At 43.3% G+C, this 27,798-nt stretch overlaps 1 protein-coding gene across 1 annotated transcript; it reads left to right on the forward strand.

Annotated features, from left to right (window-relative positions):
* The first annotated feature begins 8,102 nt into the window (after positions 1-8,102).
* slc8a4a (solute carrier family 8 member 4a) lies at positions 8,103-27,309 on the forward strand. Its single transcript, XM_079566189.1, has 9 exons — positions 8,103-8,375; positions 8,616-8,686; positions 10,574-11,961; positions 12,094-12,611; positions 20,186-20,292; positions 21,644-21,762; positions 22,565-22,664; positions 23,906-24,178; positions 26,392-27,309. The coding sequence occupies exons 3-9, from the start codon at positions 10,621-10,623 to the stop codon at positions 26,769-26,771; spliced, it is 2,838 nt and encodes a 945-aa protein (XP_079422315.1). The 5' UTR covers positions 8,103-8,375; positions 8,616-8,686; positions 10,574-10,620; the 3' UTR covers positions 26,772-27,309.
* The last annotated feature ends 489 nt before the right edge of the window (positions 27,310-27,798 follow it).

Genomic DNA, 27,798 nt, shown 5'->3' on the forward strand with positions numbered 1-27,798 from the left:
TAGCTATTTATCATACTGGGTTGTGCTGTAGAGTCGTACTATCTCTGTCGTAGCCTTGACTGTGGTGCTCAGGCATCTACCCTCAGCCATTGAATGATTTGCTTGTGTTTCAGTATGACGCTCGACAGAGGGTATTTATCCCTCTTCTGTGGAAGTATAGGCAGACTTGAATGGTGAGACGACCACAATGTGACCGGGTCCTGCACCGATTGTAAATAAACTGCATAAGACCAGAGCCCATTTTCCATCTATCCTCTCGGACACCATTGTTTATTCTCTAACAGTTACACTACTAGAAAAAAAATCAGGTATAGCACCTTTAACTCTAACATCGGCTATTTCTAAAATCCGAGCCAGAGAATAAACTTTAAAGCAGCTTTGCTTCCTTGGCCTCGTGCCAAAGTTGTCGCCTACAACTCTGACATGCTAGAGCAGGTAAGGGCGAACTTTTTGATGTAAGGGCCGCATTGGGTTTTTGAATACGCCAGGGGGCTGAACCAGCTGCAGTTCAAGACATTTCAAACAAGTTCAAGTCTCAAAGAAAATGTTTTTTGCGCGAAGCACGAATAAAAGAAGCAAAATAACAACAGTTATGCATCAACTTTATTCATGTCAGTGAAAATGTTTGTGTTGTTCGCCCACTTGAGCTCATGCGTTTGAGAATTGGTCAACCTGCAAGACTGTCACTGTGTCTAAAAACAACCTGCGATTACACAATTAATCATGTCTACTTATACAATATACTGAATTAAAAAACTAATGATATTCATCTACAAAAAAAGAAAAACAGGAACAGTCCCTTTAAGAAACAGGTGAAGGTCGATTCAACTGGAATGAGCACAGATGCCCCAGAAAGCCTTCGTACGCAGTGAGTGGCACTAAAACACTGGAAGCAGCTACAACTTACTTCACCAGCTGAAAGACACTCGGGGAGAGCAGGATCGGACTAAATGTTTTTAGAAGGCTATGCATAATACACAAGAACAACTTTCAGAACATGCAAACGGAGTCATGCTGTGTTGTGACGCTCGGCCCACAAGAAGCTGCTGGAACCAACAATGAAACTGTAACAGATTCCTGAGATACAGAGTGTAGATAAATGCTCTTCTGAAAACATACAGATAATGGAGTTTCAAACAAGTAAAGTCGCCTGATTTCAACTAGGGCCCAGCTTTCCACACAAGCAGCGCAAAGTATCACATTAATTTAGAAGGAATCATTTTCAAAAGTAATGAGCTAAGTAAGGTTTTTATTGTAGCCATAAATATGTTACAGTTCTTGTAAAGGTTTTAATGCGTTAGGCCAACAGTCGATTGGTTTCATGAACATGAACCAATGAAAATAGTTTATGTGATGCATTATTATTCCATTTTATACTTACTTATTATGCTTATTATCGTAGGCCTATCTCTATAGTGTCTCTATGTAGACTCTTGTTATGAAGGGTATAATGTCCATCCAGCCAGTCGCTATAATGGCAATAATATTCAATTTCAACAGCATTTGGATATTTGCCAATTGTTAAGGGAAAGCTCTGGTGGCAAGACCTGAAATGTAGTATAATACACTGTGATTTTTTCCTGTTCAAATCTAGTATAAAGTTATATAATGATTTGAAGCCATCACAAAATGCAATGAGGCAGAATACTTGTAAACATTTTTCATTTCCCGTACCACTGTTTGGTTAAATGCCATAATAATCACCTTTTTCAGCGATTTATGAACATAAATCACACGCATTAACTAAATGTATAACAGGAGGCGTGGTGGCTGTGGCAGAAAATACTGTGATGATGCATTTAGAAGGTCATTTCGTACATGTGAAGTTAAATGGCCACGTCTATATACTGTAGTGCTTTTACACCTCCACAGGGCACTCAAAGCACTTTCCATCACGGAACCGTTTAGTCTCTCACTCCTACACCAGTGAACGCAGACACTGAAGGCATGTGTCAAAGCAGTACTAAGTAACTCTTCCCCCTAGAGGCCATAAGCGCAACTGCAGGTGTAGTAGAAGTTACGATTTTTTAACTTATTAATTGTCTTGGAGAGTAAATACTACGCTGACAGGAAAGGCGAAGGGAGAGAGGGTTACTGTGCATCCAATTATACAATGGGGGAAAACAAATTCAATCAAACCTGGCTGTAAATACTGTTTAAAGTGACGTTAGCCCACAGTTAGCTTTGCCCGTTAGCCTGTTAGCTTCTTCTTCGTGATTCCATTAGTGTGTATTGCTTTCTCCGCACCGGTGGCAGTCAAGTTGCAAACATGGTTTTCTGGTCAGAGACACCAGGAAGAGATGAAAGACCCTCCAATCATCCCATTAACACTTGTATTACCCCCACAGGGACTACGGAAAGGATTTATTAAGGTAAACACGTTACTTGGTACTGCTTTAAGTGTCTTGCCCAAAGACACAGCGACAGTCTGTATACCTGTAGGAGCCATTACTAGCCCGACTTCAGAGGGGTTTCCTTTGGGTGCTCCGGTTTTACCCTACCTCCAAAAACATGCTGGGCTGGTGGGCCCACAGTGACGGCACACAGAGTCGCATCTGATCTGTTTTTTTATGATGTGATGATGTCATAATGTCAGGTGGAGGGCAGGTGCCAATACAACTCTATGGGAGAAGTACAGTTTTTGTATTTTTGGATTCACAAACCTGACACATTATTTTTATGTCTGAAAGTCCTTCCTATCTTTGCCAACATCATGTTCAAGTTTTTGAATATTGTCTCCACTTTTGGACGCCTTTATGAGGAAATACTTGGACATTAGTTCATAAGTGCTGACAATGAACTTTGAGACAGTTTTTGTTTCATACGGATTCTTCCAATGATGAATGAGATATTATCCAAAAACTAAGAGAAAATAATCTGCATTTTGTCAGTTACCACAGTTATCATAGTTATCGCAATGGCATATTTAGTTGCCCTCCACCTCAATGTTAAACCATAAAGACGGCATCTCTGGAATCGCCCTTATATGGTCATGTTTGAAAACAGTTAAGGGGGAAAGCAATATGGAGGAAAATCTAAACTGTCTAATTATTCAAAAACTACTTTAACAAATGCTGAAATATGAATATAGTTTAATATAGTTTTCTACTAAATAAAGATACAAAGACATGGAGAGGAGCAAAGTGGTTCAACAGCCCATAAATACATTAAAAAAAACGGAGAATGCTAATATGATGCTACATGCTAGCATCGTGCTAATGCTAGCGCTAGCAACAACTGCCGTTTTTTCACTTCTACTGAACAATCTGCTGTGAGAAAATATTCATATCTGCCCGATTTACACTTTACTTTATTTATGTGTGATAAATTCATATTCCACCAGAAAATGGCTAAAAAGAGTGGAAAATTGTTTCTCTAAAAAAAAATATTTTTCCCCTTGACGAAGCCACGGCCCGTGATATCATGTGAATCTCATCATAGAAGGGGGGTGTGGCTTTTTCACTCTTTTTAGACATTTTCTGGTGGAATATGAACTTATTTACCACACATAAATAAAGTCTAGTCTAAATCGGGTCCATATGGAGATTTATTCACAGCAGATTGTTCAGTAGAAGTGATTAAAAATGGCAGTTGTAGCTAGCGCTAGCTAACCGCTAGCATTAGCCCGATGCTAACATAAAGCATCAAGTTAGCATTCTCTGTTATTTATGTGTTTATGGGCTGTTGAACCACTTTGCTCCTCTCCCCATGTCTTTGTATTTTTATTTAGTAGAAAACTATATTCATAATTAAGCATTTGTTGAAGTAGTTTTTGAATAATTCAAGAAAGTTTTGATTTTTCTCCAAATTGTTTTCACCCTTAACTGTTTTCAAACATGACCATAGTGTATGGGCGATTCCAGAGATAACATCTGTATCTATACTGCATTTTTAGTAGTAGGGGTATGCAAACTCCACACTTCCACTTTCTTGCAGCAATAACGCTATAACTGTCGCCCCTGTTGTAAGAATTAGCTTCACCCTAGTCTTGAATATTACCCCTCTTAGTTCTGCCAAAGTCCGTGTGGGCCAACTATGACAATAAATCACGTTACCTGCTAGACACTTGCACCGGCTCTTACACGCAGGTTAATAAAGAAGATGTATGGCTTTGGACCCTGTATATAAGAAACTAATGTCATTTCACCACACAGTGTATATATATGTGTGCAGAGCAAAGTGTGTGTCCATGTGGAGGATCTATATATGTACATGAAGACGCATCTGATGAAACATTTATGTGGTGCAGGAATTGTGCCGGACTCCTTGTGGAATGAGTTAGCCTTCGCTTTTACAAAGAACGGTGATCTCTTGAATTCAGATGTTCTTTAGACGATTATTTTTTCTTATTTCAAGTAAAAATTAGAACATTTTTCAGTTCAATATGATTCTTAATCTTATTTCAAGTCCAAAAAGGCTTATTTCATTGGCAAAATCGAAGGTCAGACATTCTTGTTTTGAGAAAATGTAACTTAGATGAGTTTTGGCAAGTGTAGCTCCCGTCCTTTAGAGAATTTAAAGCTAAATAGAGGGGCACTGCTGGCTTTAAAAGAAATGTCACAGGGCTTTATATATTTGGAGGTCTAATTTCACCTAATTATACGCGATTAAAGACAGTACAGCACTATTTATCGCCTTGCGGGATGAATCACTGACTTCGCTTCCACGTTCCTGAATCCTCCTGACTTGGTTTTGAATGACAAACTTCAGAGGTGCGCGGTGTCCCTCTGGCGCGGCCCGTCCTCCAAATCTCAGCCTAATCTTTTTTACTTGTCTCTGAGGTTTACCCTAATCGGTTCAGGAGGGTAATGAGCAGCCTCTGCTCTATAATTATTACAGGCAATCATCCTCCGATATAAACCAAATGGATCTGGTCCTGATGAAAGTTAGATTTTAGCGCCCGTGTGAATGTGCCTCAAAGGACGTCACAGATTTTCACAGTTAGCGCCTCTGATACCTTTAGGGTCGGGTGGGGTATTGGGACAGTTTGTTGCGTAAGCATTAAAAAGGCTTTTGCGTCATTTCAGCAGCGATGGAGTCTGTTGCCGTGGCTGCTGAAGAAGAATCTCCAAACTAATAGATATTTAGTCACAGCTTTTAACCTACATTAATGATGGCCCTGCTCCAATTGAAAGTCCCAGCAGATGTGGCTCTGAGTCACTAGAATTAGGAGGGCGCAATTTAGCGACTGTGCCCTGACTATGTCCTTAAAGTTTAATTAAGTATTTCTCGGTCCATCTCTACTCAGCAAAAATAATTAAGACTGTAATCTGGGGTGCACTGGGTTTCTGCTAGATTCATAAAACATGCATGAATTGCTGCTTTTGTAAATATGCATCACCCCTTGTTAGACGTGAAAGCAACAATTTGCTAGATTTGTTGACAAAGGTTTATCTGTATTGGGTTGTTTTGGTGTAGAAGGGGTTTACCTTGTTGTAGGTACCACTATGTGTCCTGGTAGCAGCATGTTTGTGTAAGAGTGTGAGTGCTTAAAGGGACTATACAGAGTTTAAAAATGTTAAAACTAAGTATTTTCATCCCCCTACATGTTCCTGCCATGTCCTAATGTGTAGAATGAGCTGAGACCTGTTCACCACAACTGCCTCTAAAATCCTGCACGTCACTCAAAAAGGTGTTAATTCGGTCCGTCATGCACAAGCTTATTATAGAAGGTGCAGTTACACATAAGACCAGAGGTGGCAGTAGTGAGCATAAAATGACTAACTTGCATCTAGCCCCTTTAACACAAAAATACTCGGCAGACACAAAGGAGAAAGATCAATTTAAAAAATAATGTCTGCAATAAAATCACACATCTCAACTTGATCTAAATTGGATCAAGATTACAGAGTCATTTATATAAGAAACAATTTGGAACATGGTGGAAATAAAGTGAGAAAAGTATGCAAGCTCTGTGCGCACAAAAGTGCAAAAATAGGCTTTGCCGGTTTGCATCACTGTGATTAATTTGTCATTGGAAACATGGCTCCCCGGAAATAAACTCTGAAACACTGGTCTAGATTACAACTAGCAGAGCAAGCAAGAATGTTTCTTCATGTCCAGTACAAAAGTAAACATTTGTGACGTTTATTTTAGTTGTCATCAAAGTGCTAATGCAAAGAATACTAACAATTATAAACATTTGCTCCTGAAAATGTTTTTCTATTTGGTCATAATTATTGCTAAAGATTATCCAGCGAGACAGAAACCACAACAGGTGCTTTTAAGCAAAGGTCCCACTAAATCAGGGGTAGGCGAAGTATGGACCGGGGGCCAAATGTGGCCCTCAGACCAATTTTTGGTGGCCTTCCCACTCCTTGTTGGATTGACACACATCTCCAGACATTGTACTTTTTACTGCAAGTTTCATTATTCTACAATTAAAACCTCAAAAAGTAACATTTTAGGAGAGACACTATAGGCAACACTATTATTATTATTATTTTATTTTATTTTTTTATTATTATAATAATATATATATATATTTTTTTTTTTCATTTTTTCGGTTTTGGGCCAAATTGGTCTCTGAACATATACATTTTCACCTGGAAACAAAAACTCTTTACAATAACATATCTAAATATTGCACTGATTGAATGTTTCTCCATAGATATATATGAGAAATCGTAATTTCAAGGGCTCCTACAGACTCCAAATTTCCCAGCCTTGGATTGAACACTATTTGGAAGATTTTTTCATTTAGGGATTTTTAAATATCTAATTCCTAGCCTGATTTATTGAGTTCTGAATGTTAAAAAACAAGGCGAAATTTAAATTTTCACCAAAAAACTGAAAAACTGAAAAAGTAGCTAAAATATCAACAAAATAAAACCATAAATTTGAATCTGGCTCAATCCATTATTCAGTTTCCGTCGCCGGAACGCCCAAAATGTTGCATTTTTAGACATAAAACACCTCATTTCTATATGAACACATAAAATGACAGAAAACTTGCAATACATTTTTTCTTCACATTTATGCCGGTAACCTACAGCAGAAGTGTCAAATTGATATCTTCAAATGAAAAAGAATTTCCTATTCACCTGTAGTGTCTCGCCTTTATAGTGAGACAGAGCTATTATGGTTCCAAGCCTAAATGAAGGTGTGGGGTGAGGTTTGAACCTCTCTTAAATGTCCCCGGGTGAATGTTTTACTGCACTGACCACCGATTTTCGGCCCTCCACACTGCATACACGTCGATACGCAGCCCTTGATGAAAAAAAAGTTTGGACACCCCTACACTAAATGTAAGTGTCGGGGTATAATGGAGCCTTAGAATAATCTTTTTTCATAAAACCGTTTGAGAGGTCATTATGTTAAAGGTTTGAAACATTTATTCCAACACTTTATTAGTCTTTCATTGTGCGGGTTAATTGCTTGGTGCTGGTTATAAACTCTAGTGCTGAAGTGCACAGACCCCCAGACACACAGGGTTATTACAGTGTAAGCGCTGACACTCATAATGGGTCCATCCCAGTGAGAGGATTGAGGAGAGCCCCGCTGCTGACTGCTGGACTCCTGATGCGCAGTCTGGAGCACCGGCCGTGCGCGTGTAGCGCGGTTTGTGAACGTCTCCTCCCCTGTTTCTGCAGTGTTGCCGCTTCTTTTTTTTTTTGCCTTTCGCTCATCTCTCGCCTCTTTGTGCCACAGTAGCGGACAGCACCACACAGTAAGACAACCAGACCTTCCACCTGCATCGCCATAACACTGCTCGATTCCGTTTTTTTTGTTTGTGTGTGTGTGTCTTTCGCTCTGTTTCATATCCACATTGTCCTGGTCCGTGTCCTGTAACGTGTGCGTCGCGTCCATTCACGCACGCCTACCCGTCATGTGCACCTCTTGTTGGGCTCAGTCCAGGTTACATTTCAGGGAGAAGACTCTTTGAACATAACTACTTTGAAGATTTGATTCCAACGGGACAATTGAGACAGACAGTCGCTTCGTTTATTATTTTACGCATCAGCTGTCCCTCGTAGCCAAAACAGGAGGCATCTCTCTCTCTCTCTCTCTCTCTCTCTCTCTCTCTCTCTCTCTCTCTCTCTCTCTCTCTCTCTCTCTCTCTCTCTCTCTCTCTCTCTCTCTCTCTCTCTCTCTCTCTTTTTTTTTTTTTTTTTTTTTTTTTTACTTAAGGGAGGCGTCGCCAGAGTCAAACATCGGCGAATTGAGAGAGGAAAAGGGGAAGATTCCGCAAGTTTGCTGATGTGAGGTCTGTCAGTGAGAGGAGGGAGCAATAATAGTCAGGCAACCAAGTGGATGAGCGACGCGTCATTTCCAAGACGCAGCGCAACAAGCCATTACAACAGAGATCTGTGAGCGGTGTGCATGGACCAGGGGTGTCTGCCCATGGTGGAAGGGTGCAAGAGGACCAGGCAAAGGTAAGTGTGAAAGCGTCCACGGTCCAGCTGCGATTCAAGGTGTCTGGGGTATTTGGCACCAATGTGCGCACCGACAGGACCATTACATGTGTTCGCTTCTTTTTTTCTTACTCGCCTCGAGGTCCCGCGACGTGGCTGGATTGGAATTTAGTTTCTATATTTGCGATGTTGTAGTTTCTGTATTCGGTTTGCCGCGTTTTTTGTGTGTGTACTTTCTCTCATAGTCTGTTTCTCCAACAGCGATATGAGAGATAAGTTCATCTCCCGGGGCCACAACTTCCACTGAGCTGACTCACAGAAGAGACCTGCAGGTAAACGATGGAGATTCGACTAATTCTGACTGGTGCACGAATGTTGTTGCTACATCGCCTACCGTAAACACTTTTCAGAAGTGCATGCCGAATTTTTTGCCGAAGCTTAAATTTCCAGTTCCCATGGCATTCTGGCACTCGAAACGGAGGCTGCCATGGTTAGAATCAGCCAAACTCCAGCCTCTGTAACATAAGCACTGCCTCCAGTGTGAGTCACTGTGAACAACGATTCACTTTCTAACCTCAAAATCTGTGCTCTCCAATCAATCGCACACAGATTATATGACCAAGAGCTCAGTGTGAAAACGCGTGTGCTCTTATTTAATACATTCTGCAATAAAAGTAGTCTTCATGTGTCCTGTTTTTTTTTTTGTAAGAGTGGAGGATGTTTCGCCTGTCGCCACAAAGGCTTTATCAAACACCAAAATTACAGGCTCATTTATATAGCAGCTATGTCGACCGTCTGCTGGTGTTTGACAAGGCCTTTTCCAGGTTGTCCTCGAAAACTCCTGCATGACAGAGAGCACACAAACACTATCTGGTCATATTTAATGAGAAATATGGGAGAAGATCGGCTGTGAGTTGACTTTACTGTATTGGAAGTTTGTATAAAAAGTTTTCCATCCACATCACAAAATCCCAAGAGCATATCTTCATTTATTTATTTATGTATTTATAGGGATCTTGGCTTCATCACAAAACCGTCACCCACTCTGCGCACCACATCGAGCGCGTATTTCGTGCTACACATTAAGTCCTGCTGTCTTTGGCTCTGGCGTTGCACAAGGCATGTGACTCATCTTGTTTAAGTCTCCCAAGCCAACTGGTGTCTGAATAGAGCACGTACCGCCGAGGCGAAAGGGAAGGTCATGCCCGGTTTCGTGTTGTGAGTGAAGGCGCTGTCCATGGTGCTGATCTGCCTTGAACAACGCTCTGGACGGACAAGTGTTCGGGCCGACGGTGTGCAAACTAGGGGCAATTTGCAGCCAAAAACTGACAAGTTAATTTTCAGCTGGGCCCCTCGCGCCGTGACGCTCCGTCCTCGCACAATTCCTTGATGGGAAATGGACAGTCTTGTTATGCAGGTCAGCGTGAAGATTGCTGCTCTTCCCCTCCGCATGTCAATGAGAGCGATGGGGTTGCTTATGAGGCATTGTCAGATTTCTCCCGCTGTACCTATTTTTGAGACGCTCTTAAATATTAATTAGGCAGCACCACATTACGGTCCCGGCTTTCTGTATTTTAGTGCTCTCACGCTGATGCAGGAGAGAGTCTTCTGGGGGAGGCTCAGGCGTCGCGGGGACAGCTATAGTGCTGCCAAGTAAGCTACGAATACATTTGAAGTAGGACACTAATACATTGGATGAGGCGGTTTTTCTATCTACAGATGGTTGTTTGGATAACACGGCAAAACAGCACCGTATCGCTAAAACTCATTTAGAAATTGCGCGGTACAGAAAAGCCAGCTCACATCTCATCATGTTCATTGTTAAGGAAGATTATTTTTGGACTTCCATCCAGCTCCATGGTACAGAGTGAACTGAGTCACCGTTTTTTTTCCTGTGTAATCCAGGTGAAGAGAGCGATACATTCTCCACTGCTCTACACAAAATTGCCACGCTATCTGTGGGAGTTAGATAAGCTCGTTCAATACGGGTGATTTGATTTCTCATGTAGTTTTGTCCGCACTTACCCGGATGAAGGTGGGTTTAGTTTGCGGCAACTTCAGATTTGAGGCCTGCAACAGTTTTCTCCATTCCCCGTTGGCCCCTGTCTTCTTTTACTATCAAATACATAAAAAGACTGCAACTAAAATGTGGCCTCTCATTACTTATTGATGTTTATTTTTGTCACTGTGCACTGTTTTCCTCTGTGTGTTGTTTTTAGAGGCTGTTATGAGCGACCACAAGTGAAGAAAAACTTCATCAGCCACGATGTTGAAGCACAAGAGTATCCTGAGCTGCACTCTGCCGTCCAGCCCGTGCATGTTCATTTCCGTCCTGCTGGTTTTACTGCCCGGAGTCACCCATTTGTCCCAGGGCAGTGCCAGTCCTGATGACGCTGGCCACCCTCCAAGCGATTGCTCTAGTAAAGATAACTGCTCCGAAGGCGTGGTGCTGCCCCTGTGGAACCCCCAGAACCCCGCCGTGGGGGACAAAGTGGCTCGGGCCATAGTGTACTTTGCGGCGCTGATATATATGTTCCTGGGTATGTCCATAATCGCAGACCGCTTCATGTCCTCCATTGAGGTGATCACCTCTCAGGAAAAGGAGATCACCATCAAAAAGTCTAATGGAGAGACCACCACAACCACAGTGCGAATCTGGAACGAGACAGTGTCAAACCTGACTTTGATGGCTCTGGGTTCCTCCGCTCCAGAAATCCTTCTGTCTGTCATCGAGGTGGTCGGCCATGACTTTGAAGCTGGATCGCTGGGGCCGAGCACTATCGTTGGCAGCGCTGCTTTCAACATGTTCATTATCATTGCCATCTGTGTCTATGTGGTTCCAGAAAGTGAGACCCGAAGGATTAAGCACCTTAGGGTGTTTTTTGTCACAGCTGCCTGGAGCATTTTTGCCTACATCTGGCTTTATATCATTCTGTCTGTGTCCAGCCCCGGGCAGGTGGATGTCTGGGAGGCAGTCCTCACGTTCCTCTTCTTCCCGTTATGTGTGCTACAAGCCTGGATCGCAGACAGGCGCCTGCTGTTCTACAAGTACGTCAATAAGAGATATCGCGCTGACAAGAACCGAGGCATTATCATTGAGTCCGAGGGTGACGCCATGTTCACAAAGATGGACCTGGAGATGGATGGCCAGGGAGCGAACTCTCACACACACCCCAAAGAAGCTCTGGACGGGATGTTGGAGGGAGTGGAAGAAGGGGGCATGAGCCCAGAGCAGGACCAAGATGATGAGGCCCGGCGAGATATGGCCCGCAACCTGAAAGATTTAAAGCAGCGGCACCCAGAGAAAGACATGGAGCAGCTGATTGAAATGGCCAACTATCAAGTGCTGGTGCAGCAGCAAAAGAGCAGAGCCTTTTATCGCATTCAGGCCACACGCATGATGATAGGCGCTGGCAATATCTTGAAAAAGCACGCTGCAGATCAGGCCAGGAAAGTGGTGAGCTGTCATGAGGCCAGTGGTCAGGAGGAGGACCCAAACACTATCTACTTACAGTTTGATCCATCACACTATCAATGCTTCGAGAACTGCGGCTCAATGAAGCTGACGGTCAGCCGGCACGGAGGAGAGAGCGGCTGCACTGTGAAGGCAAGTGTTGGGAAAGTGTATACCCAAGGTTAAATTTAAGTTTAACTGCTCAGGGCATAAAAATATGAATAATTCAGCACTTTATTATAACTGTTCTGGGTCAATATTTAATTCATTCTTTTTGCTACACAGGTGGACTACCGCACAGAGGATGGGACGGCGAATGCTGGCTCCGACTATGAGTTTGCTGAGGGCACGTTAGTCTTCAAGCCTGGTGAGACGACGAAAGAGTTTACAGTAGGCGTCATAGATGATGATATTTTCGAAGAAGACGAGCACTTCTACGTTCGTCTGAGTAACCCGCGGATTGTACATCGAGCTGAGGTCTCCCTCATTGAGCCCAATTCAATCACGTCCAGCAACAGCATGGTGGGCATCTCCTCCCACGTCCCCCCGAAGGCGTCTCTGGGGAAGGCCCACACCGCCACCGTCACCATATACGACGATGACCACGCCGGCATCTTCACCTTCGAAAGCAACAACATGAGAGTGAGCGAGAGCGTCGGGAACATGCAGGTGAAGGTGCACCGGACATCTGGGGCGAGAGGAAAGGTGGCTGTGCCCTACCACACCATCGAAGGCACCGCGAAAGCCGGGGAGGACTACGAGGAGGTGTCGGGCAAACTGGAGTTTCAGAACGACGAGACCATGTAAGTGACAGTGAGCTGCGTTTGGCCTTTTCAAAGAAGTTGGTGCCGCTTCCTGTCTATCAGTGAACCATCACAACCCACACACCGCTCTGTAAGACAGTCTTTCTAGATTAGTGTAGATGAGCTATTCTGGTAATGAATGAAACGGCTATTTTTATAGAACACAGATACGTGTGCTTTGAGAAGTTTAGCGCTTTCACATGGATGATGTGGGAGGAATATATAATAGTGAACCATATAATGAAACGCCGCGCTTCGTGTTGTAGCAGAACAAGAGGAGACATTGAAGGAGCTTTCTATAGAGCAATTCAGGCTTAACATTCCGTCCCCAGGGATTTCTGTGAGGTTATGTAGTCGTTCATTGAAATGCAGAGAAAGCAAAATGCGCGCAGCAAACAGAGCAGGGAGAAGCGAAAATGGGAAAGGTGACTTAAACATCAGCTATAACACGTGTCGGTGACAAGCGTGTGTCCGCAAAGAGCCTTGTGCGTGCGCTGGTGAAAAGGCAAAGGGAAAAAAAAGAGCAGTCCGAGTGCAAGAGGCTTCAGCAGTGAGTGACTAAAAGCTGATTACACTTTGATTGCGCCGGCCGTGCTGTTCGTGGTGTTTTATCCAGTGAGAAGCAGCCATTTGTGCTGTTTAACTTTTACAGCTAAATTAAATTGCCCTGAAACGCTCGTCGCGAAATGATTTAGAGCCTGCCTTTAGAAAAAGCAAACACAATAGAAGATGAAATGAATAATGACTAAATAATGTGTGTCAGAGGAATCCATCTGTGAGAGGACTCGAGGGCCTGTGAGTAGGAGGATAGTGTAGGTCTGTGTGTGGGAGGAGAGCCAGGTGAATTCACTGTGTCAGAGAATGCACAACAGCCTCTTTTTTGTCTTTTATGCTTCCAGTGCAAAGGGAATTCAAATGTATATTTATCATGCAGCACATTGCTTCTACACAAATTGCATACGAGCTGCTTTACGCTATTGTATGTGCAAAGCTAATGATGCCGATGGCCTCTCAAATCCAGATCAAAGGAAATGTTGTACCAGTGGAAGCAAGAAAGACCTTCTCGAGCATCCAAAGCAATTAAACTGAATGAAGAGGGTTTAAAGGAGTCCCATAAGCTCCTTCATAGCCTGATGCAGGGGCAAAACTGTAACAATTCAAGATGAAGAAAAACAGGAACATTATATTGAGTGACCGGGTAGAGCGCTGCTGACACAAACACAAGCACTCTGAGCTTATCTGGACGCAGGCATCCCTCGATAGGCAGCAGGAGATGTGCGACCACAGGCAGCGTATCCAGCAGAGCAGGGAAGTCTTACCATGGAAATGCCCCTCAGTAAAAGCATGCGGGTCATTACTGTGCTTCTTTAAAGAGCAGAGTGAAGAAACACCGGGATAATGTTGTAAAAGATACAGTTCCCTGGAGGACTGTGAAAATAGGTCAAAGTTTGACTCATCCTTTTGCAAGGTACTGTCAGGAGATATCAATGCAACAACTTTGATGTCTTCAGTAAGATTTTCATTACCGTCTTAAGTACTTTATATAAGTGTGATAGCTATGATCAACAGGAAGTTAATTATAGCTGTGTTGTTAAGGCAGAAGAACATATATGAACAGTATCTAGGTGGATTTATAACAGTAAACTAAAAAAAAAGAGTAAAAACTTTAAAGCAACCACTTCGATGGAAGCCACTGTGGACCGAAGAGCAGAGCTGGCTCAGAGACATAGGCAGATAACATGATTAGCTCGAAAAGTGATTTTGGCTGATGCTTTGAGTGTCCAGTGTCCACCTGTATATATGTTGCAGCTGAGCTGTGCATTCTTCAAACAGAGCTGTCTCTCTGAGTGCTTTCATGGGCATTCGGGACAAAGAGCTGACACTGGGCAGAGCCTCGGGCAGCTGCGGTGAGTGTCTGTGACACTGTCTGGGTTTTGCTTTCTGCGTGTCTCGATACATCTGCCCATCTCGCTCGTCGGGATGTTTCAGCATGCAGAGCGGCAGGGATCGCAGAAGCCAAGAATTTAAGCATTTGGATTTTGACATGAAGCCAGGAGGATCGGCCTGAAATCCGAGCGTGCATTTTAATAATAATTTGCCATCTAAATTCTGCAGTGCAGTAAATAGATTATATGCGGACACAAACCTCTGAACATCAATAAGAAGCTGACATTGAAAACCATTCCCTTCCTCTGCTCGTGGATAAGACAAAGACATGCAAATGCAGTAATGTGAGTGACCACTGTTCGCACTAAATGGTCAGAGTGAGGGGAGTAATGGGGACAATCAGATTACAAGAAAAATCAATTCAAACTGTTTCACAAACTGTAGAAACAAAACAGGACATGACACAGAAAACATCTGAATTTGATCTAAAGATTCAGGCAAAAGCAGAAAGTGTTAATAGTGTGTTTCATTTTAGATATTGTGTTTCATGGCTCCTCATTTCCTTCTCTTATAATTAGTTCATGTGTCGTGTTTCTGCTCGGATTATATAAATACTTCATAACAGCATCGTCACGTCTTTGTTTATGTCAAGTATATATTGCTCCCTTATGAATATTCACCGCTGAAAACCCACCGCCGTGTAATGACAGGGACCGAATAATGTTATATTTTGTCAGCCGCAGAAATGAAAAGCATGTCTCTTCATTTGCCGCAGGTCTGCGTGCGCATTCGGCCACAGTCTCTGGAGCTTTGGAGGGATCTTGCTCAAAGATACTTGATCTCACTTTTTGCTGGTGTTAACGAGGCCTCCTTAACCAAGTACAGCACGGACCTGCTGTCACGCACACCTGATTAGTCAAACCTGTGCTGCTTCCCTCCTGACACTCCTGCCTGTCAGAGCCTCAGAGCCTCAGAGCCTCAGAGCCTCGGAGTCTCAGAGTCTCAGAGGGCTGGAGCACGTCCTCGGATAGAGAGGGTGCAAACCTGACACAGCGCAGAGTCCCAGGGCGCACACAAAGCCTTGAAATCACTCAAACTCATACCTGCAGGCACTTTGGACACTCCACACTTTCTGTTCACTTTACTGTGGGAGGCAAGTGGCGCATCCAGGCTGCCGCACCAACACAGGGGGAGGAAACAACCACACACAAAAAAGAAGAAAATAAGGCGCAGAGTTATAGAAAGTCACAGAAAAGTCAACGCTCAAATCTAGCATCATAATAAACTTCAAATGCGAGCTGTTTTTTGTTTACTTTGCGACTTGGCGCACAGATGAGAAGAACAAACCATCAATTGAGCGAGTTTCAAAGCCTGAATCGGCGGCTGCAGCGTATTGATTCTAACAGCTTCAGGTGGCGCAGGTATCGTTCCCCGGCCCTCAGATTATACTGTGACAGATACAATAACAGTGTTCCTCCGCGCAGTCTCTCAGAAACCAATCCGAGTGAGAAAGAAAGCCCACAGGAATACAAAGATGGACGACACCCAGAGAAACACAACATGCTGCAGATGAGAAGCTCGCTGTCGTTCGGAGCCGGATCGGTTTTTATTGTGTTTACAGCGCTGTCATGTTTGGTCAAATGTGAATGAAGGTGCAGGAATACAGATGCAGAAAATACAATCTACCGCACAGGCAGCGTGTTGAGGAAGTCCAAACAACCCTCTGCAGTTGTTGGGTTTACTGTATGTGCTTTTGTAACTATAAATCTTTAATATGGCCCCTTTTCATTGTTTTTTTTTTTTAAGGTGCTACTGTGTGGAGTGGATTTGGACGAATAGAAATGTTGATTGAATCAGACTGGTACATAATTCAAAATAGAAGCACTTCAACTTAGTCTGAAAAGTTTGAAGCCGCTGTGAATGTCAAGGTGAACATCGTTAAATCACATTATGGCATTTTTCTCCATTCTTACGAGCACCTTTGCTGAAACATGCTTTTGTCTCGGCTGATTCACGAGCGCATCAGCAGGATGTTGTTCTGCTCTCGCCGCCCTGCATTTGGGTCACGGGTCAATTGGTTTGTTTGGCCTTGTTTAAAGAGGAGGTATTATGCTTTTTTCAGTCACATAGCACCAGTCTATATCACACTACAATGATGACCAAACCTTCTGTTGGTCTGTAAATGCAGTAAATTAGAATAACTGCCTTGTATAAAATTGCTCTCTCAAAATGGCTGTAGTGAATGTCTTGAAATAGGCCTCTGTCTCTTTTAGATCCTCTGACCCTTTCCGACACGCCCCCTCCACACGCTGTCTGTGGCATCAGTGGGGAGGGGGCTCTGCTGAGGAGCAGTGATTGGTTACTCGGCTGGTGACGAAAGCTTGGAGGCGTCTCCAGGAGGTGGGGGCGTTCCTAGGAGGACTCAGGCAAACCTGTCCCTAAAATGGCTGCCATCAGAGTTTTTACAGATTACTCAAAAATACGTGAATGTGCCAAGGCAACACTTCAGGCATGTTTTTGATGAGGGAATGACATAATAACATGATGTAAAGCTTGAAAAAGTCCAGTTTGCATAATACCCCCCCTTTAAATAGTCGCACCTTTTGTTTGAAACCGTTTGAAACAAGCACCGGCGTGTCATGTGTTCAAAACCGACACGTAATTACAATAATGGTGTGTGAAGCCATTTCCGCGTCTGTTTTCCTGACAGCCCTTTGTATGTTATAGGCATTTTTATTAGTCGCAAAAATGCAAATGTTTGACTAATCCCTGGCAGCGCCGCTCCTCCTCTTGAACAATATGATTACACTGAACTGAATTACTGGGATATACAGCCCTTCTGCGAGGCTTCACAGCAATAATATCTGTTTTTTTGTTCGAGCGGGTCTTGAAATAGCCCAGTGTTTATAAAGTAAGCCCTTTAGTTTCCACTGTGAGGACTTTGGGCTGCAGCTCCCTGTGCTCTCCTGACATTGCCTGACACAGGGCTGAACGCTTTTGTATTCAAAGAGACACTTCTTCCCGAAAACACTGCCTTCTTATCAGTGAAGAGCTGCAACCAGTTTTAATGTTTTGTCCTGGTGTTGTCCTAGTTTAGTCCTGGTTTTGCCCTGGTTTGGTCCTGGTGTTGTCCTGGTTTAGTCCTGGTTTTGCTCTGGTTTTGTCCTGTTTGTGTTCTGGTTCAGTCCTGGTTCAGTCCTGGTGTTGTCCTGGTTTTGTCCTGGTTTTGCCCTGGTTGGGTCCTGGTGTTGTCCTGGTTTGGTCCTGGTTTTGCTCTGGTTTTGCTCTGGTTTTGTGCTGGTTAAGTCCTGGTTTAGTCCTGGTTTAATCCTGGTTTAGTCCTGGTTTAATCCTGGTTTAGTCCTGGTTATGTCCTGGTTAAGTCTTGGTTAAGCCCTGGTTAAGTCCTGTTTTAGTCCTGGTTTTGTGTTGGTTTAGTCCTGGTTATGTCCTGGTTATGTCCTGGTTTTGTCCTGATTTTGACCTGTTTAGTCCTGGTTTAGTCCTGGTTTTAGGTCTGGTTAAGTCCTGGTTAAGTCCTGGTTTAGTCCTGGTTTAGTCCTGGTTTAGTCCTGGTTTAGTCCTGGTTTAGCCCTGGTTTAGTCCTGGTTATGTCCTGGTTAAGTCTTGGTTAAGCCCTGGTTATGTCCTAGTTTAGTCCTGGCTTTGTCCTGGTTTTGACCTGGTTTAGTCCTGGTTATGTCCTGATTTTGTCCTGGTTTTGTCCTGGTTAAGTCCTGGTTCAGTCCTGGTTCAGTCCTGGTTTTGTCCTGGTTTAGTCCTGGTTCAGTCCTGGTTTAGTCCTGGTTTAGTCCTGGTTTTGCCCTGGTTTGGTCCTGGTTTTGTCCTGGTTTTGCTCTGGTTAAGTCCGGCTTTAGTCCTGTTTTTTCTCTGGTTTTGTTCTGGTTTTGTGTTGGTTAAGTCCTGGTTATGTCCTGGTTTTGTCCTGGTTTAGTCCAGGTTCAGTCCTGGTTTAGTCCAGGTTCAGTCCTGGTTTTGTCCTGGTTTAGTCCTGGTTCAGTCCTGGTTTAGTCCTGGTTTAGTCCTGGTTGTGTCCTGGTTATGTCCTGGTTGTGTTCTGGTTTTGTCCTGGTTTAGTCCTGGTTTAGTCCTGGTTTAGTCCTGGTTTAGTCCTGGTTATGTCCTGGTTAAGTCTTGGTTAAGCCCTGGTTATGTCCTGGTTTAGTCCTGGCTTTGTCCTGGTTTTGACCTGGTTTAGTCCTGGTTATGTCCTGGTTTTGTCCTGGTTTTGTCCTGGTTATGTCCTGGTTTTGTCCTGGTTAAGTCCTGGTTCAGTCCTGGTTCAGTCCTGGTTTTGTCCTGGTTTAGTCCTGGTTCAGTCCTGGTTCAGTCCTGGTTTAGTCCTGGTTTTGCCCTGGTTGGGTCCTGGTGTTGTCCTGGTTTGGTCCTGGTTTTGTCCTGGTTTTGCTCTGGTTAAGTCCGGCTTTAGTCCTGTTTTTTCTCTGGTTTTGTTCTGGGTTTGTGTTGGTTAAGTCCTGGTTATGTCCTGGTTTTGTCTTGGTTTAGTCCAGGTTCAGTCCTGGTTTTGTCCTGGTTTAGTCCTGGTTCAGTCCTGGTTTAGTTCTGGTTTAGTCCTGGTTGTGTCCTGGTTATGTCCTGGTTGTGTTCTGGTTTTGTCCTGGTTTAGTCCTGGTTTAGTCCTGGTTTTGACTTGTTTTTGTCCTGTTTTAGTCCTGGTTTAGTCCTGGTTTTGTCCTGGTTATGTCTTGGTTGTGTCCTGGTTATGTCCTGGTTATGTCCTGGTTGTGTCCTGGTTGTGTCCTGGTCTTGTCCTGGTTTTGTCCTGGTTTTGACCTGTTTTTGTCCTGTTTTAGTCCTGGTTTTGACCTGTTTTAGTCCTGGTTTAGTCCAGGTTCAGCCCTGGTTTTGCATGTTTACCGTGAACACAACAGAACCACATCTAAACGACTCCAGATTAAACCCACAGATCCCTGGCTTCTTCTGGCTTCTCTCCACATGTGTCTGTAAAGCCGGGGTTGCAGATCCCCTCATGATCCCCCGTGACGTCCTATCGTTCATGTTTAAAATACCCAGCCTTTTGTCCGGGAAGTAAAAGCTGCCTGAGCGTTGTTGAACCCAGAGAGTATACTGTATGCGTAGACAGAAATAGGCAGCCGCCCACATATCATTAGGGAGACAGAGAGAGATGGAGAAAAGCATTTGGTGTGACTGCTGCATGTACAAGAATTAGACCGGTGTATCCGTCTCCTCTTCAGTACATGCGTTCACATTCTCTGCGACAAACAAAAGACAACGTTTAACTCCCCGATTTGAGCACTTTCTGCTTTTCTCTGCGACACATTATTCCAGTTTGCCCATCAGTTATAACCTGAAGTGCGTGGGTGGGGTGTGGGCTACTTCACTATCTGTGTGGATTTTTCTCTCTAATAGAAGATAATGGTGCAGCAGGAGGCCGCCCCCTTGTGGGATAAGAGGAAATTTACTTAAACTGATAATGGCTTTCAACATGAGCCATTATGCGCCTCGATGTAGGAGTTTATTAAACGAGTTATTGTGTAGGCAGAGCCCCCAACATAATGCCTGCACGTGGCTTTGTTTCCAGATGTTTTTTTTGCAATGCGATATCATTCAGGATAGAATAAAACGCAATAACGGAATCGATGATCTTCTTCACAGCTTCGTCTTGTTTCCTTTCTTGTCTCCAGGAAGTTGCTAAATGTGAAAATCATTGACGATGAGGAATACGAGAAGAATAAGACGTTTACGATTGTGCTGGAAGAACCCATTTTGCTGGAAGTTGGACAAAGGCACGGTGAGTGACTGCAAATGATGAAGGGTCCTGAAAGTGCGTCCAGATGACTACTTTAAAACCTTTGCAGCTATGGGACACGCCTGGATGATGGAAAGCCTAAAACAAGCAATATCAGATTATATTGAATAATTCCAGTGTTCAAAATGAAGCCCTAATAATATATGCTTATGATATAACTATCCATTTTATCAGAGCATACTGTACTGTAGTTAACCTCTTAAGCCCCGCCTTCCCCGAGCGTGTTCTCCCCAGTTCGGCTTTACCCAAATCTAACTGAGCTTTTTTCTCCCTCGCATTGCTGCCTTGTTGTCGTCAGCTTTTTCATGTTCTTTTTCATCTCATTTTTATCACTTTTTTGTTGCCTTCTTCATTTTTTCTGCAGTTTCATTGTTTTTTTGTCACATTTTTGTTGCCTTTTCATGTTTGTTTTCTTCTCATTTTTTTGTCGCTATGTTGACGCTTTATTTAAAGAAGATTTTAGATTTGGGTAGAGCCAAACTGTTTAAGATGTGCTCAGTTCAGGTGGGGGTTAAGAGGTATATGATTTTTGGACCTAGTTTGACATAGTTTTATGAGGCTTCATTGTTTTGGATTCTTGGTTACGCGATGTGAAAAAAGTGTGTGTTTTTTCCCCCATGAAACTATACTGTACCAATGGGCCATGAGCAAATCAGATTCCTATGTCATGGTGGTAGTGGAGCTCAAGGTCATCTGTAACTTTAGACTTGATTAATTTTAAAGGAAGCTTATATTGAGTTGATGCGTACCTGTCTGGTCTCTGTGCTCGTGGAAGAACACGGTCGCTTCCAACTTCACCCCGACTGGAGCTATAGGAATACACTGGGAGAGGCCAAATGCTAACAACATCTTTGGTCGTTTTGTGTGACTGAGGGCACGCACAAAGACCAGACAGGTACGCATCAACTCGTCTAAGCTCAGGCAAGAACATAACTCAGTATAGAAAAACGCTGGCCTGTTCCTTTAACTAGAAACTTCATGTAAGCACTTTTTTAAGTTTGGTGTTTTTCTGGTTTAGTCAATGTTTTTTTTTAGACCCAGTTCAGACATAATTTAGGGCTATTGCAGACCCCTTTTAGACATGGTTTAGTCCTGGTTTGGTTTTAGCCCTGATGGTACTTGCGTTAAAATGTATGTTTATGTTATAACTCTGTCTGTCTGTGTGTCTGTGTGTCTGTGTGTCTGTGTGTCTGTGTGTCTGTCTGTCTGTCTGTCTGTCTGTCTGTCTGTCTGTCTGTCTGTCTGTCTGTCTGTCTGTCTGTCTGTCTGTTTGTCTGTCTGTCTGTCTGTCTGTCTGTCTGTCTGTCTGTCTGTCTGTCTGTCTGTGCCACAGGTGACACAAATGACAACAAGACTGCTGTGGGCCCGGAGGACGTGTCTAAGATGGGATGTCCCATTCTGGGAGAGCACACTAAGCTGGAGGTGGTGATCGAAGAGTCTTATGAATTCAAGGTACTCTCATCTCACTGCACCTGGGAACATACACTGACAGGCCGGCGCTGTAGTATCAGCAGCTCGCGGCGTCATTCATAAATTATGAACACCAGCTTTAAGGTAATGTCTGCTGTCAAAATATTTTGGAGGGAAGATAAATTAAACATTTCATCGAACAACCGTTAGGTCAGGCATAAATGAATAATGCTCTGCGTCTACCTAATGCCTGTCAGGGGACTTCCACATGCAGCAGGACACAGCGTTAAAATCAGGAATACTTAAAGGAACAGGCCACCGTTTTTCCATACTGAGATATCGCTTCTAACTTCGCCTCGTTTGGAGCTATAGGAATATACTGGAAGAGGCCAAATGCTAACAAGACCAGACAGGTACGCATCAACTCGTCTAAGCTCAGGTAAGAACATATCTCAGTATGGAAAAACGGTGGCCTGTTCCTTTAAAGGGGCTAGATGCAAGTTGGCCATTTTAGACTCACTACTGCCACCTTTGGTCATATGTGTAGCTGCATCTTCTATATTAAGCTTGTGCATGACAGCAATTTGGACCTGAAGTAACAACTTTTTGAGTGACAGTGCAGGATTTTAGAGGCAGTTGTGAATCGTCTGGGCTCATTCTACACATTAGGCCATTTCTGGAACATGTAGGGGGAGGAAAATACTTAATTTGAACATTTTTAAACTCTGTATAGTCCCTTTAAAGGCTGTACCAGGGATTACTTTTAGATCTTCATCCCTGGAATAAAACAATACTTATTCAGACAATACCATCTGTTGATTGTGTGGTGGTCTATGGTCAACAGAGCACTGTGGACAAGCTGATAAAGAAGACAAACCTGGCTCTGGTCGTGGGGAGCAGCAGCTGGAGAGAGCAGTTTGTTAGCGCTGTCACGGTCAGCGCAGGTGAGTCACAAAGGCCCAAAATGTCTCTTCATTTCCGCCACAGACTCTGCACCTGTGGAAGAGGACCAGCGGGTTAAGAGAGCACATCCGCCCTGGCCCGTCTCCAGTATAATAACCACATCAAATCTGAGCTCTTGTCCAACGCCCCTGGTTATCAGCATTATTACTGGCAGAAGTTAGAAATAAGCAGTGGGTAAAAATTGCCTTTGAAAGTAGTTGAGCTGTTTTTTTTCCCAGACTTTCAGGCGTGAGTCACTCTGCTTTTTGCCCTCTTTTTTCCCCTTTTCTCGGAAACTAAATTTCATCTGAGGTTATTTAGGTTTGCTTAAGTCAGAATAGCACAATGGAGTTTAAAAAAAGGAAAATGTACTGTGTAATACGTGACGCAGGCTAATGAGTCACACCGGTCTAAGTCATCATCAGACCTGTTTATCCAGCAGGAAGCATGGATCTATAATGGATCTATTTTTGCAAACCAACAAGAGAGCCCTAAGTAAAAGTGAAATATTGCAAATGAAAGTCGATGTCGATGCTATCGGCCGACCTGCTCAAAAATGCCTCTGTCTTTTTTATGCATTTTTATGTCGTTTCGTGCCTTTCTGCTGCTACACTCTTGTTTGTCATGGAGATGAGCACACCGCACTGGATAGCAACAAGAAGCATCCTGGCAAATATCCCAAAAGCTTTGAAGAAATGTCTACAGCTGAGACATTAGACACACTTTAAAGCTTTAAATGTGCTGAATAAGTACACTGCTCAAAAATCTCCAAGTAACTCCAAGTGTTCCCTTTATTTATATATAAAAGAAATGGAGCACTTGGAGTGACATTGTGTTTTTCTGAGCAGTGTATATTCATAGTACACTATTTCATGAACAGCTTACTAGTCCCTATTCCTTTCTCTCCGTCTAAATGGAGGGGCCTAAGTCAACTGGGCGTACATGTTGTGTAAGACAAGACAATAAGGCTAATTGGGCTACAGCTTTGTGCAGTAGCAGGTGTGTCCTGCGTAATAATGAGCTAATTCCCTTCCTGTTCTATAAACATCACCCAAGCTGCTTTTCACTGTATTTTCTGTGTATTTATTTTTGCTCTATTTGGGGCTTTGTTTATGAATGACTGTATATGCCATGGGGTTATTTTGTCGACAAACAAGCCGACATCCTTCAACTCTTTATTCTAGGGCCTTATTTAACCAGACCTCGCTGTGCGTCTTGTTTAATGAGCAGTTTGTGTGCGCAGGTGATGATGATGAGGAGGAGAGCGGAGAAGAGAGGTTGCCGTCCTGCTTCGATTACATTATGCACTTCCTGACGGTGTTCTGGAAGGTGTTGTTTGCCTTCGTGCCGCCCACTGAATACTGGAACGGCTGGGCCTGCTTCATCGTGTCCATCTCGCTCATCGGCGTCCTCACAGCTGTCACAGGAGACCTGGCCTCGCACTTCGGCTGCACCGTCGGCCTCAAAGACTCAGTCACTGCCGTGGTGTTCGTGGCCCTCGGCACCTCTGTCCCAGGTAAACCCCCCCAAACCCCCCCCCGTATCCGCAGGGCAGTGTTTGCTTCATTTAGATGTATTTATCATCAGCAACACCCGCTTTAAATCACCCTTTGCCCCGTGTTTGACATATAGGTTTATGAATGTAAACTGTAATCAAAATAATCATGCTCTAGTCGGATTAAAGTGGTGATGCCATGAACTCTCCTAATAGTTGACCGGGTGGGGGGAGTTTATGGTTGCTAGGTGCAGATAAACAGCAGTAGCAAATGTCTGCGTCTGTGACAGAGGTGGGTTCAAAAGATATATTTCGAAAGCTAATTCAGATTTTTAGTGTAGTTTCAGGTGATGTTTAGTCAGTTATTAGTTCCTGGCTCTATTTATTGTTTTCTGTGCTGAGCTGATTTAAGAAATATGATTTAGGTGATCAGTTCTGTGTGTAATCAATAGTTACTCATAGTAATAAGTTCAGATCACTAGACTTTTGTAACAGATTGAAGCTACATAAACCTCTTAACCATCGCATTAACCGAGCGCATTTGCTCCAGTTTGGCTTTACCCAAATCTAAAAGCTTCTTGACAAAAGTGTCAAATAACAAAGGATGAAAATGCTGCAAAAGAGCGATGAAAACGTGATGTAAAAAAAAAAGCGATGAAAAGTGACAAAAATTTGTGAAGAAAACGCAACAAAAGAGTCTCAAAAATGGGACTTAAAACTATGGAAAAAGAGCAACAGAAAAGTGACAAAAAGAAAAGTGACAAAAAGAAAAGCAATGAAAATGTGTCAAAGATACGATGAAAACCCAACAAAAGAGTGATGGGAATAAAATGTCAAAAAAGTGATGACCACATGAGGAAAAAGATCCATTTCAATGAGTTTTGAAGGTCTTAGCTTTCAAATGAGGCGTTGCACTGGATTATAGGCTGTGACCTTTTGGGTAAAGCTGAACTGGAGAAAATGCACTCAGTTAAGGTGGGGGAGGTTAAAACTTCGAAACTGCCCTTCATGTGTCTGACTTCGCTCCTTTATAAGAGGGTTAAGTGGGTGAAGAATCCAGAAAATCAGTTTGTTCAGTCCTACAATCCCACATAAGTGATTTAAAGGAACAGGCCACTGTTTTTCCATATTGAGATATGTTGTTACCTGAGCTTAGACGAGTTGATTCGTACCTGTCTGGTCTTTGTGGAAGAGCTTGGTCGCTTCTAACTTCACCTCGTTTGGAGCTATAGGAATACACTGGGAGAAGCCAAATGCTAACAACATCTTTGGTCGTTTTGTGTGACTGAGGGCACGCACAAAGACCAGACAGGTACATATCAACTCGTCTAAGCTCAGGTAAGAACATATCTCAGTATGTAAAAACACTGGCCTGTTCCTTTAAGCCTTTTCACATGGGTTGGGTTTACACAGTTAGCAGCAAGTACTTTTAATAATTTTTAATGACATTCTAATGCCCAATATATTTTCAATGTCACAAACGCGACAAATCTACACATTTAGAATTTCTAAAGACTTAAACACATTAGATCAAGTAGAGGAATTAATTACAATTTGGACATTTTGCACAAATTTGACAAATGGGGCCACTTTTCAGGAAAGGGAAAAAGTGTAGAATGAGCAAATAATGTGCTGAGGAATTTAGTAAAACAAGAATGTGTTTTGGAATTTTTCAATGAATCATGGTAAAAGTTTCAATGCTTTTATGCCCGGCGGAAATCCTGTATCAATTTCCTAATTTAGTCCTAATACGTTCTTCATTTTGTCGTATTTTTTATGTTAAAACTCAGTGTTTTCTTGCTCAAAATATGGATTTTTATTCCTTTAAACATCACACCTCACATTTTGGACACTGTGTCCCCCACACTTGTTTGATATCTTACTATATGTCCTTGAGTGTTGAAAGCTTTACTTTTATTACTTTGGTACAGAAGCAAATGTCTGCCGAGTGCAGCGTGGCATTTTGACAAGCCCCAAATTAGACCCGTAGTGCCTCCCTTAATTTGAATAATTGGTTAGGCCGGAAATTGAAATTAGAGGGCAATAGAAAGACATTTAAAGCAATATGTAAAGGCCAGATGGGTTTTTATCTGCCGTTGATGCACATTTGCGCTGCCTCCGTGAAATACAGTCAGGATTGCTCAATGTTTACTAATAGCTCACAGCAAACAATAACCGAAATGCAAATAGAAGCGGTTCTTCTCCACTGACTTGCGCTTGTCTCCGGGTTGCAGACACATTTGCGAGTAAAGTGGCCGCCATCCAGGACCAATACGCCGACGCCTCCATCGGGAACGTGACGGGCAGCAACGCGGTGAACGTGTTCCTGGGCATCGGCGTGGCGTGGACCATCGCCTCCGTCTACTGGCGCTCGAAGGGCAAGGTGTTCAAGGTGGACCCGGGATCCCTGGCCTTCTCCGTCACGCTGTTCACCTGCATGGCGGTGCTGTGCGTCATGGTGCTGCTGTATCGCCGGCGGCCCGGGGTGTCGGGAGCAGAGCTGGGCGGCCCACGGACTGCCAAGCTCATCACCTTCTTCCTCTTCATCACCCTCTGGTTCATCTACATCCTCCTGTCATCGCTGGAGGCTTACTGCCACGTGAAGGGCTTCTGAGGCCCCGCCGACTTCTTCACTTCTTTTTATGAACGTCCCACTTTTTTGTCTATTTTCACAAAGATTTTTAAATATTTATATCATTAGTTGTTATTAATACTGCACTAACGTCGATGTGACTTTCTATTCTCTGACTTTACTATCACTCACTATGCTGCAAAGGATAGCTTTAGCCACGCGCAGTGGGTTCAGAAAGGTTTTCCAGACCTCCTTTTTTTAAAGCGCTTCTGTTTTATTATGCATGATGGTGCAGCGGTTAGCACTCTTGCCTGTCTCAGGTTCGATTCCCAGGTCGGGTGAAAGCCTTTCTGTGGGGAGTTTGCATGTTCTCCCTGTGTCTGCGTAGGTCTCCTCTGGGTGTGCCAGTTTCCCATAACAACATGCACAATAGGGTACCCTCAAGCCTAGGACTCAAAAGAGATTCTAAAATTCAGTGGGCGTTCCTGGTTAACTGTTTGTGCAGGCTCTCATTCGTCCAGTAAAGCTTAAATCGCTGACTGGACTGAGCGTGGTCGCTTTGAGGACGTTTCGTCTTAACTCAAATAAAGGTGGGATGAAGATTTATTTATTTATTTATTTATTTTTAACCTGTTACTTGCTGTCTCTCGTGATAAGGGGGTTGGGATTACGATGATTGGGGCTAGGAAAGGCAAATGTGATGTGATCTTACACATAGTTTTAGAAACTTGACTTGACTTGGCTTTCAAATGTGGTATCACACATATAGGCTGTAAGCTCTCCAGTCAACATGCTTTGAGATTTGGATATGCATAATTGGAGAAAATAACTCTAACCCTAAGATGGCAGATAACAGGTTAATGTAGGAGTTGCTTTCCAAAACAATACTTTTTCTTTACTTAAAGTGATAGTCTGGGAGTCTAAATCTTATTATAGAAAATGTGCAAAATGAACCACCTGGTTTTACATTTTGATGTAAAGTAAGTTATAATATATATATATATATATATTCATTAGTACAGTCCCTCCTTCCCGGATCTCAGCAACTAATCAGAGTCTAGTATCCTCA

This window comes from Gobius niger (genome assembly GCF_951799975.1).
Source record: "Gobius niger genome assembly, chromosome: 11".
Lineage (NCBI taxonomy): Eukaryota > Metazoa > Chordata > Actinopteri > Gobiiformes > Gobiidae > Gobius > Gobius niger.